Here is a 22,751-nt window from a genome sequence, read left to right as displayed (position 1 = left end):
TTCACCTTTGGTTTGATCTGAGGGGAATCTTTCAGTGTCTTTCAGAGAACATTTCAGAACCTTTCAGAGGATGTATTTCTGGTTTATATCATTGAAACAAAATATTGTAAAAAGCAAGAAATAGACCTGCCAAAAGAAGAACCTGGGAGAAATATTTGTGTAAGAGTGTGACAGTTGCTTAGTTGGAGGAGAATGCAAAGGTTTTGCTGTTCATGAGGAAACATGGTCCTAGATGTTTGGATTATTTCCAGTGTTTAAAATTTAAAATATACTCAAACTGAAGCATTAAAGGATTTTAATTTTGAAGTCCAGTGAATATGAAGGGCCATTTGTTACTCAGCTTTAGTAAGTTGTACATGGAGGTTGCATGTTGTCGTGGTTTTAGGCTGATCCAGCAACTAAAACTCACACAGTCTCTCCTTCTCCAATAAAGTAGAGAGGAGAGAAAGGAAAAAAAACAAAAGGACTGAGGGTTGAGGCAAGAACAGAGGGAGCACCCACCAACCATGGTCCTGGGCAAAACAGGCAGCGCTTTTCTCAAAGCAAAACAGTTTATTAATGATTACTTAGAAGGACAAAGGGAAATAAAAACCGATTACTTGAGAGGACAGAAAGAAACAAAACCAGATCTTAAAACCGACACCTTCCCCCCCCCCACCTTCCTTTTCCTCCCGGCTCTACCTCCTCCCCCCAGCAGCACAGGGGGCAGGGACTGGGGGAGTGCAGGTCAGTTCATTCCGTGCTGTTACTGCTGCTTCTTTCTTAAAGGAGAAGGAGTCCTTACACCCTTTTCCCCTGCTCCAATGGATCCCCTACCCACGAGGAAAAATCCACAAACTTCTCCAACGTGAGTCCAGCCCACTGGAAACAATCCTTCCCCACAGATTGCTCCGGTGTGGGCTATACCACAGTCTCGGGTACTTAGGGAGCTGCAGCCACTCGCTCCGGCGTGGGTCGTCACGAAGACTCCAGATGCCTTTCTGCCTTGCCGTGCCCCCAACACGACCATCCTCGGGCTCAGGCATCTTCTCCCCACGGGCTGCGAGTGGGTCGCTGCTCCACCGAGGCCGTCCTGGTTGCAGGGGGGCAGCCTGCTATCTCACCATCAGCCGCAGGGGAAACTCGGCTCCGGCACACCTCCTCCCGCTCCATCCTCACTGACCTGCTGTCGATGCAGCTGTTTCTCTCAGATCTCAGTCCTCTCCAGGTGAACTCAGCCCAGTGGGCACCCTGGGAGTGGGGTGCCCCCGAGTTCCCCAGCTGGCTCCGCCGCCGCCATTCTCCGTGGGCGGCGCCGGCCCGACGCAGGCAGCCGCCCGGCCGGGAGCCAGGGAGCGGGGGCAGTGCCCTCCTCCCTTCTCTGGTCGATCCTGGGCGAAGCACCTTTTCCGGTTCCCTTGTCCTGACTTAAATAGGGCAATTCGCAGAGGCGCCCTATTGGCTCAACCCCGAGGGGGATGGCAGTCTGATCCGGTGGCCAGAACTAAGCCTAACCCGGATCCAAAACCGGGGAGGTCGCAGGGAGCAAAATCCCTCTCCTGCCACCAGAACCACCCCCCCCTCCACATCAAACCATGACATTCCACCCCTCGCCTCTGCGAATTCCATATTTAGGCACAACTTTAGTTACAGAAAGAGAACACAGAGTTACAGAAAAAGAACACAGTATCAACAACAACATCGAAGAAGAAGAAGAACACACATTTTACAAACAATCCACCCCTTGTCCCTTCACCAGTCACAACAATCAAAGTTTCCCAAGGTCCTTCTGTTTTTCAGCACTGTGAAGTCCATGTTTTGCCCGTTACCTCTCCCAATCACTATTCTTATCTCAAATTCCTCGAGCCCCACGTTGGGCGCCAAAAGGACTGTCGTGGTTTTAGGCTGATCCAGCAACTAAAACTCACACAGTCTCTCCTTCTCCAATAAAGTAGAGAGGAGAGAAAGAAAAAAAAAACAAAAGGACTGAGGGTTGAGGCAAGAACAGAGGGAGCACCCACCAACCATGGTCCTGGGCAAAACAGGCAGCGCTTTTCTCAAAGCAAAACAGTTTATTAATGATTACTTAGAAGGACAAAGGGAAATAAAAACCGATTACTTGAGAGGACAGAAAGAAACAAAACCAGATCTTAAAACCGACACCTTCCCCCCCCCCACCTTCCTTTTCCTCCCGGCTCTACCTCCTCCCCCCAGCAGCACAGGGGGCAGGGACTGGGGGAGTGCAGGTCAGTTCATTCCGTGCTGTTACTGCTGCTTCTTTCTTAAAGGAGAAGGAGTCCTTACACCCTTTTCCCCTGCTCCAATGGATCCCCTACCCACGAGGAAAAATCCACAAACTTCTCCAACGTGAGTCCAGCCCACTGGAAACAATCCTTCCCCACAGATTGCTCCGGTGTGGGCTATACCACAGTCTCGGGTACTTAGGGAGCTGCAGCCACTCGCTCCGGCGTGGGTCGTCACGAAGACTCCAGATGCCTTTCTGCCTTGCCGTGCCCCCAACACGACCATCCTCGGGCTCAGGCATCTTCTCCCCACGGGCTGCGAGTGGGTCGCTGCTCCACCGAGGCCGTCCTGGTTGCAGGGGGGCAGCCTGCTATCTCACCATCAGCCGCAGGGGAAACTCGGCTCCGGCACACCTCCTCCCGCTCCATCCTCACTGACCTGCTGTCGATGCAGCTGTTTCTCTCAGATCTCAGTCCTCTCCAGGTGAACTCAGCCCAGTGGGCACCCTGGGAGTGGGGTGCCCCCGAGTTCCCCAGCTGGCTCCGCCGCCGCCATTCTCCGTGGGCGGCGCCGGCCCGACGCAGGCAGCCGCCCGGCCGGGAGCCAGGGAGCGGGGGCAGTGCCCTCCTCCCTTCTCTGGTCGATCCTGGGCGAAGCACCTTTTCCGGTTCCCTTGTCCTGACTTAAATAGGGCAATTCGCAGAGGCGCCCTATTGGCTCAACCCCGAGGGGGATGGCAGTCTGATCCGGTGGCCAGAACTAAGCCTAACCCGGATCCAAAACCGGGGAGGTCGCAGGGAGCAAAATCCCTCTCCTGCCACCAGAACCACCCCCCCCTCCACATCAAACCATGACACATGTTTATGATGACATCTGACACTTAACATATCCCTAATTTCTTTCTGTTTTATCTATATTTTATTTTTATTTCTATTTCTAGAACGTTTTGATTCAAGAATCTGAAAGTTTCAGGAAAAATCTGGAAGAATCTTTACATGACAAGGTACTATAAAATACTGCAATTTCATCTGTTTTTATCAGTAGTTATGTATTTATTATTTGGAAATATGTATATGGTATATTAATTATGCAACTAGCATGTGAAATCTTCCTGGCATCAGTGATAATTCCTTTAATCACCCAGATGTCTTTACTAGCCTTTGAGGGTCTCTAACAGTTGTTCTTAGCTAAGTTTATGGTTGAGATCCTAGCCTCAGGAAGGCAATACTAAAATTCGTATTGATTTCACTGGCTCTGGAATTTTTGTTCTATCAGTTTTAATCCTGAAAAACTCTTGTTTAACAGAGATGTATGCATAACTGGTTACACTTTCATAGTGAAGAATGTAATTGCTTGATTTGATGCAATTCTTCTTAACAGGTCCAGTGGCATTACACTAAATATAGCTGGAAGTGGCCTTTCCTAGTTCATTGCAAATTAACCCCTAATATTGTTTAGTGAATCAGTCAAATTAATTACAAATATTTTTTCCCATCACAAATGTTACGAATTTGTTTTGAAGTTATGCTTGCCTTGAGCACAGTAGGACACAAACATATCTGCTTTCAGATTCATACAAGTGTTTTTGTAATGTATCAAATCCATTTAAAAGAGATTTTATAAAAACATAGCTCCATTCGATGCTAATATAATCGTATCATATGACATCCGAAATCAAGAACTTTAAGAAAAATAACAAAAGAAGTATCTGTTCAAATAAGTTATCTTCATCTACATTTGGTTAACCTTGTAGAAAGGCAGAGAGATTAAAGTCCCAAAAAGGAGCTTGCAAGACATTTTAAATAAATAAAATTTTTGCGCTGTACTACCACAGTTATAAGGCAGTTCAGCTGTCACAAAATCAGAATCGTACTTTGCCCTTATGTTAGATGGCAAAAAGGACATTTCTAAAGCTGTGTCAATTGAAAAAAAAGTTTCTATCATTTTGCTACCAGAGAATCTAAACCTCAATTATGGACGTCAATTTTGTCTGCGTAAATAAGGTATTTTCCTTGGTTATGTTATCTCCAGCATAACTTTATTGTTTTAATAGTGTTAGAGTGGAAGTGAATGCGGTGGCTAATTCTTTTTCAGTCTGTTTTCTGGCTTGAATGTGCATATCAACTCTTGAGAAAGATGAAAAATCTGATATAAATATCTACATTTATATCAAAGGTATTTTTACAAAGATATTTTTATGTATTAATTCTTGCTCAAGGATGGGAAATGAAATAAATAGAACACCTCCACTACCGTTCTGTGCAACCGAAGACGAGTCGTCTTCATACACAACCACATATATCTTGACTCCAGAGCATCAAAGTTCCCACTTCGAAGGGTTTATTTGTTTCACTTTGATAAAGAAACTGATGAAGCAATTTCAGATAGATGGACAGCAGATATTAATAATGTCTAAGTAACTAGCAAATGATACAAGTAGAGTTACCACCAAGTCATCTCAATAATTCTATTCAATGAAGAATTAGCATAAAAATACTGTAATAAAATATACTTAATCTGATAGTAATTAAGAACAGATCCCTTTCTTTCCTAGCATTTTGAAATCCTGAATGCTTTAAACTGTAGGAACAGCAGTGTTACATCTTCATCCTGTGTTCTCTCTTTGTTTTAAAATTCTTTGATTTCTTTTCATTTTCTTAGGAGACTATTTTTATTTGTAGAATTTGGGAACAGCACTGTTTCCCCTAGTGGTTGCTGTCAATAGTCTTTTTGTTTGTTGGTTCCAAAAATCCAGTTTTTCTGGCACTGTCATTCTTCACCAGCAGCACCTCACACTGGAGTTCCATCAACTCTCAAGAGTGAACTGTAAACCTGCAGTTCCGTAAAGCACCTAAAACGTGGTTGCCTCTAAGTCTCTGTCTCTATTTGTAAATGAAAAGGCCAGGACACATTCTCTGTCTCTAAAGGGCACGCTGAGCTATACCTGACACGAAGAGTGCAGTTAGTGCCCAAATCAGTGCTCCTTCTTTTCCTGAGCCTAGCTATGTAAGAAGAAAGTAAGTTTCAGTACAAACCTGTCCTGCCATCGCTTCCACCTAGTGCAAAAAACGCTGAAAAGTGCTGTACAACCTCCTCTTGATGCATGTCTTATTAGCAATAATGAGACTTGAACAAGTTCACTGCCTTTTCTTATAGGGTTACATTCAGTTTATCTTACTTGTTTAGCTTTACGAGAGCAATATCTTACTATTTCTTACTATTCTTGTTTCCAGGAAAGACTTGCTGAAGAAATTGAGAAACTGAGATCTGAACTGGATCAAATGAAATTGAGGGCTGGTTCTTTAATTGAACCCACGTTGTCAAGGTAATGTTTAATGACAAAAGTTTCCTCACTTTGAGTTGAAATAAATATATGTGTCAAGCCTTTACAACACGGATGTGTTCAGACCACACACAAAAATATCATGTATTTCTTTAAAAAGATAAGATCTGTGCAATGATTATTGCTGTTGCTTTTCACTTTTTTCATATGTAGATGGGGCCCTGTAGCAGTAAGGATACACTGAAATATTACTGAGATTAAGGAAAGTCTTTTAAATTTTGGAATGTTTTCAAAACTATATCCAAATACCTATATTTTTTGCAGGAGAGCTTAATAATAAAGTTGAAACCATCATCTTTAATGCTGAACTAATCAGCATATTTATGATAATATTTATTTATTCTATAAATTAGATTTTTTTTTTTATTAGAAAGAAATAACTCAGCTTTGCTTAGTATGTAAGACAAGACCACAGATCTTCAGCTAAAGATGAAGGCAGTATTCAGAGAAATCTGACAATATCCTAATAGGACGTTAAACATTGTGCTTCTTTTTGGCAGAAAAGCAATATGGGAATAATAGTAAGGCAGATACCACAGAAATAACTCTGAACAGCTTCTTTCCTAAAAGCACCCTTCAAAATAAAATTGTTACTTTATTGATACTTGTATGCCATGTCCTCTTTTCATAACAAGCAACACGTTAACTTTTAAAATCTGCCAGCCAAAGCTCATGGACCAAGACTGAATTCAGAGCACTGTAATTCTCTGAAGTTATTCTTGTTGGATAATTTTTTTGCTTACATCAGGTACTGTCTTCCTATTGTTTCCTCAGACTTGGTACTCGGGCATGGTTTCTGCCTCAACCCTGTACTATCTCTTGGAATAATGTTTTTCTATACATGGAAAAGTGTAAATCAATCAAATTCAGAATCTGATGCGTGTAACCGTTTGAATCTTTGTTCCTCTGTGAGTGTGACTACAGACACACACCACACTTTTTTTGAGAGTGCTTGCAAGGATACAGACTACTGAGCTGCTGCAACAAACAGCAGAGATGTTTTTGGAGCAACCATCCTTGGTGAGCAGCAGCCTTTCTTGCTGGGTAGATGAGTATCATGAGCTTGTGCTCTGTAAATACGAGTCTGATTAGCCCTTTTCAAAGGGCTGTTTGATAAGCTGTCTAAACGTCGGGAATTCATCAGGTTCCTCCTAAACAGTATACTTCCCCTTCCATGATCTCACCTTGTGAAGCTACCAGCCATCTCAGAAATAGAGAGATATCAGCATTAATTACTTCTTCTAAGCACATATTCAGTTCTGCATTTGCAAGAGTTTGTTCTTTCAACAGACAGGTATTTGCTACCAGAGACTGGAACCAACCTGGGCTGTTTCTTTTTTCTTGCCAACTTGCTGCCCAACTACCAAGTACTATAAATTATCAGAGCAATATCGTGCAAACACAGAAAATACAGGCACTGCTCTAAATGGTTTACTATATAACAGATGAAAGACATACAGACAAATTAAACATACAAAAACCCAAAAGATTGTCTGGTGCTGTAGATGGAGGGCTTAGGACATTTGTACCCTAACTGTTGTCGAGTTTTCTTACTGGTATAATGAAAAAAGTGAGTTTTTTATTTTAAAAAAAAAACTTAGAGAATTTTTTAAAGGTAAAATAATTTTTTAAAAGGTAAAATCATAATTTTTCTCATATTATGGAAGCTCCTACTGGGCATGATGAAAGTGTAAGAGAAGATAAACTGGTAGTTGTTCAGAAAAGGACATTTATGATAACAGCATGAGCTCTGATGTATACTCTACCCAAAATCTAAATTCTAAAACGTTATGCAGTATCTGTGACATTTTTATGTATCTGATTTGATTACTATGGCACATACTCACATTTCAGGAATTCTGGTACCTCGTTTTTTATTCATTTTCTTAAAGTATTTATTTTCTATTAAACAAACTGTGTTAGTTCTTGAAATCCTTCCATTATTATTTTAGTTTTGTCGCAGTGCTTATAATACCAGACCATAATTATGTTTCTTCATGCCGCTCTGCCAAAGTAGCTTGTAGTAGAGACTTTTACGTTTATCATGTTTTTGCATTTCCCACTTATCAATATAGAGACATCACAGTTACAATATTTTATCTATCACTTTTATTTCATTAAAGTGATGTTTGAAATTTTAGTCCAATGCTTCAGTCTTCCACGTATAAGTATGTTTTAATTCAAATTAAGTTTTTCTCAAGGAAAAGTGAATCTCTATGTTTAGAAAAAGATGCAGAACTAGATCTCAGGAAAACAGTCATGCTTACAGACTGCAGTTTTCAGCATAGATATACATGATTTTCTGAATTATTTCCTTCATTTTGGAAAGCAGACATTCTCTTACTTAGCTTTTTTATGCCTTGGATTAAAGCCATTATTTTCTTGAACAGCAAGTAAGAGAAGTGTTTAAGAACAAAACTTATTTCTCTTCTGTTTCCTGTAACTGATTATTAACATTGCTGTGAACTCTATACATTGTCTGTAGGTGACTTAAGCTTTTTTTCCAAGTTAAAAAAAAAATAAATTGATACAACATTAAACTCTCATTTTATACTCTTACAGATAGTGAAATGCCAAACCTTTTTTAGGAGTCGCTATAAACAAATACATATTTAGTGTCTTATTAGTATAGTATTTGTTACATTTCATTTTTCTACTGTATTTATGCTATTCATATATTTTTATATGGAGATTGCTTATGTGCTAAGAAACATAAATTGTTCAGGTCTCCACTGCTGTGGCTAAATGCTCAAATGGTGCACGGAGCCTTTGCTCTTCTGACTTGACTACAGAGCCCATGGGCAGGATGCTTCTATTGCAGCATCCAGGGAACTTTTACTGCTGGTGTTTGACCAAAGACAGAAAGGCTGGGGACCATTGCATGCAGCCAAGAAAAGATATGCTGACGTCATCATGTGTATGCCTCTCCACAATGTCCCAAGACTTAGCAGGACAACAGGATAAAACGGGGGTTAAAATTCTCAAAAGCATCATTAAATAAACATGAATCATTCATAATCGATGTTGTGACATTTCACAATCACAGGGCAGTTCGCTAGCATTTTTATAATTCGGAGCACAGACTTACAGTAGGAAAGTTATAGATATTCTCACTCGTGAACATGTTAACATGCTTACAGTAACCTCAGGCATATTTATTCAGGAAAGTAATGGAAGGAAATTCTACACGATAGCACATTCAGCAGCCAGTTCTGTTAATTATCTTGTCCTGAAATCTGCTTGTTTTTTCATATTATAGTTTTGGATGCTGAATTTTACTATGCAAATCCTTCCTTTTGAAAAATCAGAGATTTTATTCATGCTTTTTTTCCTTAATATTATTTTAAGGTTTTGCTTTTAAATTATATTTTGTACCATGTTTTTGTCATTTATTCTGATACACAATAATTTGTTTGTTTAAAAAAAATATATCTGTGCTCGTAGGCGGAAGGTCACTGGATTGTTGCTGTTATTATTACTATTGATCTCTTAGTCTACTTCTGTGGCTCTTTTTGTAGGCCTCACCTTGACACATCAGCAGAGCTGAGGTATTCTGTGGGCTCGCTGGTTGATAGCCAGTCTGACTATCGGTCAACTAAAGTGATAAGGCGACCTAGAAGAGGCCGGATGGGTGTACGCAGAGATGAACCAAAGGTTAATCCCCAATTTCTTCTCATCTATTACCTGATAAGAGAATGTCTTTCAGGCTCTTAAGCTTACGGTTTGTGTATTTCCAGGAAAAAAAAAAAAAAAACACACCAAACAAAAAACCCAAATAGCGGAGGGGTTTTTTATATACATACTCAGACAAGAGTACTGTTGTACTAAAATGAAGGCAGAAAAGTTGAAGTTCAGGTATCAAAGTTCAAGTATACTTGACTCTGTCTTTTCTGGGTATATTTTTGTGTAAATTTTCCTGGTAGTTAATTTTACACAGCATTAGAAATTATGTGAAAATACTTTACATCATCTCTGGTAATATTGCAAGTATTCATGGTGAATTATTTATTGAATAAGTATTCTTAAACGTTAGTTGATTTCCTTTCCCACTTTATAGAAGTTCGACTTTGCAGTTGTTTTCCATGGAATAAACCATGTACATCCTAATTCCTGCTCAGGTAAAATCACTTGGAGATCATGAGTGGAATAGGACTCAGCAGATTGGCGTTTTGAGCAGCCATCCATTTGAAAGTGACACTGAAATGTCCGACATCGATGACGACGATAGAGAAACTCTTTTCAGCTCCATGGACCTCCTGTCACCAAGCGGCCATTCCGATGCCCAGACTCTGGCCATGATGCTTCAGGAGCAGCTAGACGCAATCAATAAAGAAATCAGGTATGTAGCATGAACCAGCTGTGATGCACTTACGATTACCACTTCAAGCTTCCTTTAGTGCATGAGTTGAGGTACCACTCATAATGATTAGGAAACCACTTTGACATTTGAAGGATTGGTAATGTGTATACTTTTCACATGAGAATAATGATTGTATGAAAACAACAATGGTATCTTCATTTCCTAACCATAGAAATTACTTTCAAAAAATGTTCCCACTGAAGAACTGCTGGCCAATTGTAGAGAAATACATTAGAGAAGGCTAATACAGGACAAATTTGACAGATCACTATTCGTAGTCCTCTTTTCAAGGTCTTTTTCACTGTTCTGAATGATTTCTCTTACTCACTAATGACCTCCTATCAGAAATGTTTTATTTCACTGCTCTTCATGCTTTCTTCTGATAATTATTCCTATGTTACATCTCATATAAACCACATTTTCTAATGTGTGGTTTTGATTTTTCTATGGAGGCATAGAACGTGATTTTTCACGCTCCAGTTTGGGTTATAGTGCTTAGAAATAGGTGGTGAATTGAATGTATCATAATAATTTCTGTGTCGATTTAACGGAATCCAATGACATATTTTAATTAAGTGAGTTTTATAAATGAAATTATATTTTGGGCTTAAAGCATTCTTACATGTTTTTCAGGAAGGGTAACTTTTACAAACTTGGTGTATGAAAACTATCCTCTCATTAGTGACTATTTCTCTAGAGGCAATTACTAAATGTTTTAGTGACTTTCTGGTAATGCTATAGACACAAAGACTGTGGTTCAAAATATAATCAAAACCAGATTTTCTTTTGCCAAATTTCAGTCATACTCTGAGAAAGTTAACTTTAAAGGGAGAACTCTATCACAGTATATTGGATTTGAACAACTTTTCTGTTCACGAGGGACACTTTTTGTTATAGATCTACAGCTTTGTGTTTTTACTCCTCCCAGAATTTCTTCATTCAGATAGGATTACTCTGCTATTTTCTAAAATCTCTTATTACAGCTGTCAAGATAAAGAGTCAAAGAGAAATTTTATTGTTGGGAGGGTAAATCTCCTTAAAACATTGTATGTAAAATAGAGAACCTTATCCATATCAACACTGACCAATTCAAGAAGCTGTAGATGCAATGAGTGTATTTATTTAAAAAAATACTAACATTTTTACAATTTAACAAATAATTATGTAATACAGTAAAAAGTTTTCAAAAGAAATTATACCTGCAGGTAACATGGTAGGATATTATTTGTGCCGTCCTGAATCAGATCACTGTTTTACTTAACACAGGATCTTGACTTAGATGCTAGGTACAGTTTTATCTCAAAAAGGAATCAAAAATACACATTGCATGTAGCCATTTTTACTCGAGGTCTGATGAGAGTAGTTTATTTCCCCTACTGGTAAACTTATCCTGAAGTATAGGTTTTTGTTACCTTGATTGTCATTATTAAACAACCAGGTGACTAATTGTTATTCTTCTTTTTGTATGTTTCAGGAAAAGGGGTTCTTCAAGGATAGTCTTATAGTACTGCATTTCACATTTTCTTGGTTTGTTTTTTTGTTTTTCTTTTTCTTGGACAACACTATAAGTGTTTATCAAATGATTGGAGATATCAAAAGAGATTAAAAGTGTATTTTGCCTTAGATTTGTTTTATTACACAAGATGATTCAGAATTTAGAATACTAAAATGAAAGAGATTGTTATAATTCCCTTTCAAATATTATTTGCCTTTAAGTTCCTGTTATGCCTCATTTCAGAACTGTAGACGTTTTATAGATATTTTGAAATGAATGTTAGGGAAGAAGATTTGTCGCAGAACAGGAATTTGTAGGTTTCTATTTTCAATGTATTATGGTTTTGTTTATTGTACTTGCTTCATTTTGCTTAGAAAAGCCTGGTTCACAGTTTGAGCCTCCCCAGACTTCATATTCTCTCATTTAACTTTGATCCTTCATACTTTTTCCTCCTCTTCACAAAAAAAAAGGACTCCTTCTAACATAGGTTTATGGACAAAGGACTTATCAACAAATGTTTTATTTTAAACACGTTATCACTTTAGGTGCAATCACAATTAAAAACTAAAACTAAAGAACTCAGTGGAAGCATCCTATTGAGGCTATATATGTTTAAGAAGCTTATATTTGTTGTTAACAGGAGAGCTATTTTAATGAAATGCACTTAAAATCTCAATGCTTTAGAAACAACTGTCATTTTTAATCAATTTGTAGGAATGAAGCAGACAAATTGTTTTACATGTTCTCTTGTTTTATTAATATGGATTATTTTAGCAATTCCCTTCTTAAAGACACAATTTCATTTGACTTTAAATTTGTGTTTGTGATTTAGCAACAGAAAATCAGATGAAGCCAACTTAAGACTGGAATTAGTTTCCTATGGTAAATCGGATTGTTAACCGTGCCTCCTCTATATTGTCTCCTTTGAAAATGAACTAGTTTTCCTGAAATGTCATATGTCAAGTCTTGTTGTTGGGCAGATTCTTCAAGCCGTTTCTGAGGATGAAGGAATTAAGAAAAATAATTCTGTAATTCTGGTGATTAAAAACACCCTTTTCAATATTATTTTGGAGTTGATCTATGCTATTCATGTTTGCTTTCTTTTTCTTTTGAATGTCATTTGAAAGGAAACATTTTAGTTTTTCTTTTGGGGTATGCAGAGACAAATCCAATCATGTTCTTTTTTATTAAATAAGGTTAATCCAAGAAGAGAAAGAGTCAACAGAACTGCGTGCTGAAGAGATAGAGAACAGAGTGGCCAGCGTGAGTCTGGAAGGTTTAAATCTGGCCAGGGTCCACCAAGGTACATCCATTACTGGCTCAGTGACTGCATCGTCTCTTGCAAGCTCATCTCCTCCCAGCGGACACTCAACTCCTAAACTCACCCCTCGCAGTCCAGCCAGGGAGATGGACAGAATGGGGGTTATGACGCTGGTAAGAAACTTTGTGATGGCAGTTTTAGGTGTGATCTTTCTAGTATTAAATTCTTCATCTTTTCACTGTAGGAATGACTTTTATCTCTAATTCTTTATTCACCTCTTCATCATACATACCGATAGCAAATTCCCTAGAATATGGACGTTTGGGTGGGTTTGGGTTTTGTTATTGTGTTTTTGAGCATTGTATAATTCACCAGGGGCATGATGATCTGACAATCCATGGCCTTCAGCACACAGGCAGTGGAATTAATATCAAAACCAACTGATCATTGGAATTACTGTAATCAATTTATATGTAAAAAATGTTTACTAATGTAAAACTCTGAAGTAATACATTTATTACACAGTAGTCTATGGGACTGTTGCTGAGTTTAAACCTCCAAGAAATGTGTAGAAGACATTAAAGACTCCTACTACATATATACGATCATTTAGAGATACTTCCATATTTGGAATGCTCTTTCATTCTTGCAGCATTTTGTATCTATTCTTCATGACAGTATATCAAGCACTTGATATAAGTATTTTGGTTTCCAATCATTTATTTAGCTGATATATCTCAACATTGCAAGGAGTACACATAGATTCCAAGCCATCAAATTAACATGCAAAACTTTTCTAACATTACTATACCTTCGAAGACCTGTTCTGAAATGTCTGGTTTGATTTGAAAAGGAATTTGAAAAAAAAAATTAATTTTGGTCCTAGACAAAAAGAAACAGTGCAACAGTCAAATAAGTGAAGATAATATGTGTTGGCATATTCAAGATGTACAACTCTACTGATAAGAGTGCAGACACAGGGTGCAGTGTTCAGTGTGGGTTACAAAGCAGCTTGGAGCCTGGATTATTTCATCCCTTTAAGCACTAGGAGAGAATCAAAGCAGCCTACTCTGCTGATCTCTACATCAGTCAGGATCTCTACAGTCAGGAGAATAAGATATGTGTAACCCCATTTTTTTATTTGCGATTTCTCTGATAATCAGTGTCATCAGTGTCCCCTTGTGATCCATTCCTGGGAAGCAGCAGCACTGTTTCCCTATGGAGACTCTTGGCAGAGGGGAAATGAGTTTCGATCTCAATCAGAAAGCAGAAATTAACTCTCCTAGCTGAGAAGGTTGCTAAGAACAGCAGGGAGTGGAGCCTGGCTGTTTGTTCTGCTCAGTTGGGAGTACAGACTTTTGTCTACCATCATCTGGCTAAGTACTCCCTTTTCCTGGGAACTGACAACTACTTGTATCCACCTCTACCCCTCTGAGTTTAGGATGGTGTTTGCTATTTTCTTGGGAACTAAGGACAGCAGAGGGGAGGTCAGGTCTGGCACTGATTTTTGCTGCCACCCACTCCACCAAAGCAGCATCTTCCTGAATATGTAGTTTGGCTCCATTTCACCAGCCGTTTAAACTAAGCAATCTGGCTACAGATAAATGGCAATGGTTAAACTGACCTTCCAGCGGACACCTGCACTGCCTGGTTGCCTTGACTTGGACGCAGTAGCTTTGGGTCAGAAGGTTCATCAGAATCAAATACAAAATGACAGCATAGCCTCTGTGCTTCAGGTTGCCATGGCCTCACTGGCACCCAGCTCTAGCTGCGCGAAAGCTCCGATGGATGTGTCTGTATGAGTTGCAGTTGAGCTCTTGACATATCATAAGCTGTAGAAGTTGCACCCCACTGTGTGCTCTGCAGCGCAGCCCACAACTTTGCTCTCCCTCACCAACTATTCCAGGACACTTCTGTCCTGCACTGTTTCAGCAGGAGTTCAGTGTTGAATATCTCCTTCTCCTTACTGGCTGGGAACAGACACAACAGGCTATCAGACGTCCTCCAAGTGGAAATTTTGAGTTGGGAAGAGCCCTGTGGAGTCTGGTCTCTAGAGCCCTGCTGTGGTTTAGACCAGTTGGCAACTAAATGCCACACAGCCGCTCGCTCACCCTTCCCCACCCCCAGGGGAAGGCGAAGGGAATTAAAGGGGAAAGAGACCCATGGGTTCAGATAAGAACAATTTAATGATAATAATATATTAATATATATGTATAATGATAATAATATATAGAAACAAATGAGGCACAGTATAATTGCACACCACATGGTGACCAAGGCCTGTCCAGTCCCAACTAACAATCCCGAAACAGATAAGTCCTGACACCACAATGCTGGACAAGCAAGAGGCCCAAAAAGAGAGTGTGAGAGAGAGGGAGCACTCCAAGAGTCCGAGTGAGAGCCCCTGGAAGAGCAAAAGCTCTTCTTTCTGGTCAGCCCTCATCTATATACTGGGCATGACGCTGCATGGTATGGAATACTTCATTGGCCCATTTAGCTCTCAATCATAAATTTAAGTTCAAATCATAAAAGGAGTTTTGGACCCTCTTGCTCCCTTTGGACCCTCTTTGCTCTTTGGACCAGCCTTGCTCCCTCCCAGCCTGCTGTGCACCTGCACTCTGGCAGAACAAAGCAAGCTGAAAAGTCCTTGATGTCTCATTGTGCTATGAACATTCCTCTCGTAATGAATTCCAGACTAAAACCAAAACATAGAGTTCTTCTAGTTGCTAACAAGAACTAACTCTATCCCTGCTGAAACCAGGACAAGCACAAATTGCCAAATGGTCCTGTAGGAGTTGGCTGAGGAGCAGCAAGTACTGCGTGAGTTCTCATGGGCCAGGTCCATGCAGGAAATAAGTTCTGCAGAGTATCTTCAGCTTTCCTTGACATCTCCCAAAAACAGGAATGAAGAGGAGGTTGAACAAGACACGTTCTAGCAGTCTTCTACTGCCAAATAATGCTGCAGTACAGAAGATGGGTGAATTTCTATCCATTGACTGAAAATGCTAGTCACATGAATACAGGATAATTGGAAAGACTCGTTTTTCATATATATTGTATTTGTTGATGATATTTTGTGTTTATACTTGGTAAGACACCACTACATTTGTAATATTAGATAGAATTATTTAAAATAAAATAATAATCTCAGTGTTGGGGGTAGTGGAAGAATTTATATGAAAAATCCAAAAATAAGAAGTGCTACTATAAGCTTGCAATGTCTTATTCTTTGCTAAGCTTATGAAAATGAAGGAGATATTGTAACTTTGGAAGAAAAATAGCTGCTTTCCCAGAGTGACATATTTGTCAGGGTTTATCTTATGACACCAAGTATATAGAATGGATAGTATTAAATGAATGAAATCTCTACTTTCCACTTCTGAATGTGAGAAGGAGGAATGTGTGGCATTTGTTATGCTCAAATAAGATTTATTAATTATTCTTTTTTTGTTGTTGTTGCTTTTGTTACCAATCCAAGCCAAGTGACCTAAGGAAACATCGGAGAAAGGTATGACACTGGGGTTTTTTTTATGTTTGGGAGAGCACATTTATCATATTTCTCTGCTATTTAGATAGCTGAGTTCCTTGCCAGCCACTGCATCCTCTCTGCTCGTTTTCATTTGATTCCTGAACATAATCATTTTAATGCTACCTAGAAAGACTTGCAGAGATCACAGCTAAGCCATAGAATCAAGGCCCACCAGTAATACATTGGAGTGGTAGCATCTACAGCACAAACTTCAACGAATAGAGTTAAAAACAAAGTGTGGACACAAAAGAGTTGCCTTCAAATGTATTTTGGCCATTGTTCTTGCTGGAGGAACCAGAGTCAGATTACTTGAAATCTTCTGGAGCAATGTAAACTTGTTTACAGAATTGGCACTGAATATGGGATTTATCTTTACGTGAGAGGAGACAGAATTTAAGAAAAATTGTTATGTACTGTGACAAAATTCCTTTTTGTTTGTGCTTATTTTCAAGCATTCTGACCATTCTGTTAACAAGCTATGGAGAGAGTGATCCTGTTTATGACTGTATTTACCTTCTTCCTTACAACCCTGTGAAACTTTGTTTACTTGAATAATCCTTTTTTAATGCAAGAGACCTACTCATGTCTAAGGTTATTTTCATGTTTAGACCTTTACTAGATCAACCTCTTTGATATAAGAGGACTTAATTTCTTCTTCAAGTGTAATCTCTTTTCTTTCAAATATGTACTTTAAGCTGCCATATTAAGGCAATTGCTCTTGCACAGTAGTCTCCTTGAAAAATAAGAATCCTTAAAATTTGCTCAAAAAATTGCACTTGAACCCATACATGCTTTAGTTCACTTGACAAATCTGTGCAGCACACATTGAAACTTTCTTGAAGTTAATCTGCTATCATGGAGTCTCTCTCCCCTAGATTGCAGTAGTTGAAGAAGATGGGCGTGAAGATAAAGCCACAATCAAATGTGAAACTTCTCCTCCTCCAACACCCAGAGCTATCAGAATGACTCATACCCTTCCTTCTTCATACCACAACGATGCCAGAAGGTAAGATATGTGTAACATGTATTGATATTTCACTGGTTTACCACTTATTATTCTTTTCAAATCATGTTGTAGCTTAACTATTCCAAAATGACCTGATTCCTTCATGTTTCTAAATCATTTAAGGAAAAGGATGTGATTGTTTTACTTGTGGGGAGACTATTACTGAAGTATAACCAATTACTTGCAGAGCTGCTCAGAAGAAATAAAAAAATACCTACAAATTTTGACATGTTATCTATTTAATTTCTTTGTTATCATTTTGTAGTAGTTTGCCTGCTTCACTGGAGCCAGAAAGCATTGGTTTTGGCAGTGTCAATAGCAGCCAGGATTCGCTGCATAAAGCTCCCAAGAAGAAAGGAATCAAGTCTTCAATAGGACGTTTGTTTGGTAAAAAAGAGAAGGCTCGACTTGGACAGCTCAGTAAGGAATTAGTGGTAACAAGCCAGATCACCATTTCACAGTTATTTTTCCATTTTTAATTTTGCTTCTTTTCAGTTTTTCAATTTGCTTATTTTTCTCTTTAGTCTGTCAGAACCTTCCCATTAAACTTCATTGCTATCAGCAATTATATTTGTTAGGATGCAAATGAAAGGAGACTTCTGGCACAAATTACTTGGGTCATCCTTGTCAACTGAACTTGCTGCTTCGATACTCTCTTGAATTAGGGTAAAAGTGCTAACAGTGTATTCTCAAGTAATCCAAATAAAGAGGAGGTGAGAAAGTAGTAAGTAATAAACCACTATAAGGGGTGTAACTGTGGAATTTGGAAGGTCCTTACAAGTAAATGTAGTTGCTTTTCAGATTTCATTGTATCAATAAACTTCTGCTAGTGCCTATCACTGAATGTCCTCACCATACTCTTTCAATTAGCTATGCTGCTCACAGCAACACTTTGCTTTCTTTCTACTTCTTCTGCTCTTTTCCCTTGCTAAGACCTTCGTCTAATTCATTCCTAGTAAAAATTTTCATTTGTGATATTCCATAGGATATGTCTATACCACATGCAAAAAAAAATCCACCCCCCCAAAAAAAAAAAAAAAAACACCAACAAAAAAACCCCATAACATAATTTTATATAACTACCTTAGGTAGCATGAATAATGGAAGATGAAGTGACGGAAGTGACAGTCTTCAGCAAAGGCTAATAGTCTTCATGCCCAGATGGGCAAATACATCCTTAGTCTGTATTGCTAGGCTAGCTGATTTAGCTAGATTAAGATTAGCAGACATGCACATGCCAGTGCTAACATCAAATTGTATAGATGTGTCAGTAAATAAGAAATACTAGCTCTTTTCTAGTCACAAAGATGTCACATACTATGAATTTTTGAGGCACTAAATTTTTGCTGTTATTGTGACCACAACACCTATAGAAGAATTTTAAGAATTTGCAGTAACTGTAAATGCTTAAGCAATATGTAAGCAAGCCTGAAATAAAATTTAAAAAACCCCAATTTCATATTAAAACATGTCCTATCACAACTAACAAACTAATCACTAAAATTGTACAGAACAAAATAAGGTAATATTAAGGTCAAAGTATCAGAGTAAAACCAAAACTGAGCATTATCCATTTATGCTTCAACCTTTCTCCTCTCTGCCTGTAAGAACCTTGTGTTATTGGAAAAAAATAACTAATTTCTAATCACAATTTAAGTTCTCTTTTTTCTCACTGTGGGAAGAATAAAACTGATTTATTCAATATTTATCATAGTTTAATGTATTTCGGAATCTATTAAATGAGTCTCTCAAATACATCTGCATGCCACCATCTGCACTGGTGGAGAATTTTATAACTTTAGACTGTGTTATTGATTCACATTTACATTCCATAAAGCCAAATTTATTGATTCTGATGGATTACGCATAATAATCTATGATTTCACAGTAACTCAGCAACATAGAGGACAAAGATGTAATGAACGTGTTGATCTTCGCTGCAGTTCTTTGCAATGTGGAAGAGAAATAAAATAACTACTTTAAAGATTGTCTCAGGAGCAATGTAATCTGGCAATAGAGCACTTTTTTTCATGTCAATGCAGAGGATATTAGGGATCCCAGTAATATTATACATTTTAAGTAGATGTAAAAATTCTTTAACTAATTCCGTAATATCTCTAAAATCATGTGTAACATATACTCATTTTTAGGAAGCAATATCGAAACCTACAGTTTTATCACTACCTTCAACAGAGCCAGGCTATTGCCCAAAAGATTTCCTTGCTCCGCATTTCCTTCAAAACTCTGAAATTATTACTTTTCAACTGCTAAACTTGCCAGAGTTTCATTATTTTGTAATTTGCTACTTTTGCAATCTCTGCTAAACCATTTGTGTTATGTTCAAAGACAAATTCCTGCCTTAGGAGATCTTTCTTAGAATCAAGATTCTAGATTTTTCAAGATTTATTTTATTATTGCAGAAAGCAAAAGAATGTTACAAGGAGCATGAGTGCCTTTTATTTCCTTTATTATTTATTTATTTATTTATTTACTTGATTTTAAACTTATCCAATCTTTTCTCACTTGGGGAATACCACACTAGACACTTACATATTTTTCTCATGTGACATTTTAAATATTCTAGTCCCCAAAACAAACAATACTTTACAGGTATTTTTAGTGCTGCCCGAGCCAGGCTAATCTGTATGGTATATGCAAAGGTCAGCTTGTTAGGAAACGTGTATTGTGACCATCTGCATGCCTAAAATACCGACAGGCACAATCACTACATCCAGTTCAGTGTACCCTGGGTTATTCAAAGGGCCAGATGTTTGTCTTGTGGTGAAGTCCATTGTCCCAAGAATACTTTCCAATCTGTGATAACCCCTCATTGCACTGCACTTAGGTCGTCTCTATTTAACATACTGCGAGCTGCTCTCTCAGAAAGGTGTGATATGTTGATATGGAAGCTTGCTAAATTAAAAACTTAATCCAGAGTCTGCAAGAAATATTTCATGAGATATTCTGTAAAAATTTGAAATGTAAATGAAGTAAAGGAAAGAATACATTCATGTTTTCTGTATTTGTGATTGGAGACATCATTCTCATCATGAAACTTGCAGAAGTAGTGTCAGTGTCTCTTTATTAAAGAAAAATTCTGTCTAGACATGTAGGAATGTTAAAACTACACTTGCTTTGAAAGGACAGCTTGAAACCAGGCTTTTCTAAGTTGGCGTCATAAATGTGGTACAGCAGTAGGTTTTATTCACACTCGAATGAGGTGCACGTAAATATGACTTGTAAAAGGCTGCAATGCTATTTCACGATATTTTACACCTTATTTTATGTCTAAAATCAATGAATCAGAATAGAGATCTTTTAGTTTCTACTATGCTTTCTTAATTATACCAGTGTCGACTCTAGAATGTTCGCTATATGTTAGCTGAAAAATGAGAAGCTGCTGTTGCCAAATAGAGTCAAGCACCAACATTTACCATACTGTTGTCTTCCTTCCTGTGCGAGTTACACACCTTCTGAATAGCTGCACAGGAGGAAAGCATCCTTCAAAGTGCTACAGCCTCTCTATCTGCACACATACATGTGCAAATGAGAGGACGGCGTGGAGACAGAGCCAGGAAACTGTACTGACAGCTCCCTGAGCATCTAAATCAAGGCAGCGATAAAACAGAGCATCTTTCCACTTCTGCACTTGAAGTCACGTTAGTGGACATATTGTATGATAAGCATGAATCATACAATACCGGTCACATCCTTAGTTTACAATGCAATTTTACTTTGGTCCAGGTGTCCTTGCTTCCTGCAAGCTTCCCTTGTCAATCTATGCGAGTTATTCACATTCCTATGACTTTGACGGGAATTAGGTGCCTATGAGACACCTCCAGGGAGACCTAGGAGGCTTCTTACTTCTCTGAGTCTTTGCGTCATCTCTGGCTTGGGAGTTTGCAGGGATAACGACATCAAAGACTCTATGAGCAAAAGGAAGAGTTTAATGTTATGACATTAAGTGATGCTATATTATGTCAATATTAATGAGACAGTTCTTGAGAAGACACTTTCATTTGTACATTTCCCAACTAAAATTAAAAAACGGTGAGAGTATTTCTTACTTAGGACCATGAGATTGAGCCTTAGGAGGCAAAGAAAAACAGGCAAAGGAGATCAGGGTGCTCTTCTCAGACATTTCTGCTAAACACAAGGAGGAAACAATTTTTCCCTCTACTTATATGTACTAAATGCTTGCCAGAATTTACTTCTGTAGGTGATAGATGCTCTCCACAAACACCAGATGTCATGGCTTAAGGTAACATACATAGATGATGGTGGCGAATGGGAGGGGGATTGAAGGGTTGAGGAGGGGAACAACTGGGAAAGAGCTATGGGAAAATACGGTGGGATTTGGTTTGGTTTGTTTTCCAGGAGGTTACATGGAAACAGAGGCAGCAGCTCAGGAATCTCTGGGATTAGGCAAACTTGGAACACAAGCAGAAAAGGACCGAAGACTAAAGAAAAAGTGAGTACCTTTTTCATGTGACTTTCATAGGCTCAAAGTTGATTCAAATGTCAGATTTTTTGTTGGTTTTATGCAGACATGCAGTGAGAAGCAAGGCCGTCTACTATGGGAGTTTGCCACTTTGTGTAGTTTTTTCCAGTGTCAAGGTTTTTAAATCTGCGTATAAAATATAGGGAAAAATATTTAGAGTCTGTCAATTGTACAATAGTGTTTCATTTGTGGAAGAACATAGATTTATGGGAAAGAGACATTTTCTATTTCACATTGTCATTAATTCTGTGCCGTTTGTCTTCCATGCAGTTCTTAAAAAATAGGCAGGTATTTAATGACTCACTACATAGATTTTTTTCAGAAGAAAAAAAAATTTTTGCATTATCTCTTGAACATATGATTATTTCTGTCTATAGAAGTCAAAGGCTTCCCATAAACCTTAGCAGCTTCACTTTCTTTTTGCCTATCTGCATATGGCAACCTAGCTTTTTGTTCAGATAAATTATATAATAATTTAATACTGTCTTTGGTGCATATCCTTGTAAAATCAGACACTGACTCATGGCAGCAGCTGGCAGGAGCTAAGGAGAACTATTAAAATAAAGCTACAAACACAAAAGAAACCTCTTGGCAGCATCATAGTTCCAGTGCAATTAAATGGTGTCAGAGAAAAAAGACGGTGCTTAAAAATTACTCTGCATATTCATTCTGTAAACAAACAGGTTTATTTTTCAGCCATAACCATTAACTTTAGTTCTATTATTTGGATTCTGAAAGCCTCATTTTAAATTTTTTTTTAGGATTTTCAGGTTTCTTTCAGTCTTTTAATGTCCCTTTGCAAAGTTTGAAGACAATTTGCAATTCTAATCTAAAGAATATAGGGATAATGTTTCCGATTCTTTTTAAATTTATATGTAGAATATTTTTAATCACTACTTTCATATTAAGCTCCTGATGAAATATAACTTTAAATGTACACATCAATGTAATGTACAAATGTGAGCATTTCATTTAAATCAGCTTCAATTTAGCAATTAAAGGTAGAGAAGCAGTCATTGTGCTAGCTGAGAGA

The 22,751-nt window shown here is 38.2% G+C and overlaps 1 protein-coding gene across 4 annotated transcripts in view; it reads left to right on the top strand.

Annotated features, from left to right (window-relative positions):
• The window catches only part of PPFIA2 (PPFI scaffold protein A2), a 339,695-nt gene that overhangs the window by 283,927 nt on the left and 33,017 nt on the right, over nt 1-22,751 (top strand). For all 4 annotated transcript variants that reach the window (XM_086609969.1, XM_086609968.1, XM_086609971.1 and 1 more), the window contains 9 exons: nt 3,164-3,226; nt 5,457-5,548; nt 9,085-9,220; nt 9,685-9,905; nt 12,618-12,855; nt 16,161-16,190; nt 17,087-17,217; nt 17,483-17,637; nt 21,595-21,688. In XM_086609969.1, the coding sequence (XP_086466095.1) occupies nt 3,164-3,226; nt 5,457-5,548; nt 9,085-9,220; nt 9,685-9,905; nt 12,618-12,855; nt 16,161-16,190; nt 17,087-17,217; nt 17,483-17,637; nt 21,595-21,688 (1,160 nt within the window). The remainder of the gene's footprint in view (nt 1-3,163; nt 3,227-5,456; nt 5,549-9,084; nt 9,221-9,684; nt 9,906-12,617; nt 12,856-16,160; nt 16,191-17,086; nt 17,218-17,482; nt 17,638-21,594; nt 21,689-22,751) is intronic.

The sequence above is a fragment of the Tauraco erythrolophus genome, chromosome 4, assembly GCF_009769465.1.
Source record: "Tauraco erythrolophus isolate bTauEry1 chromosome 4, bTauEry1.pri, whole genome shotgun sequence".
Taxonomy (NCBI): Eukaryota; Metazoa; Chordata; class Aves; order Musophagiformes; family Musophagidae; genus Tauraco; species Tauraco erythrolophus.
Note: the sequence above shows the minus strand (reverse complement) of the source record. Positions and strands in the feature narration are given on the sequence as shown.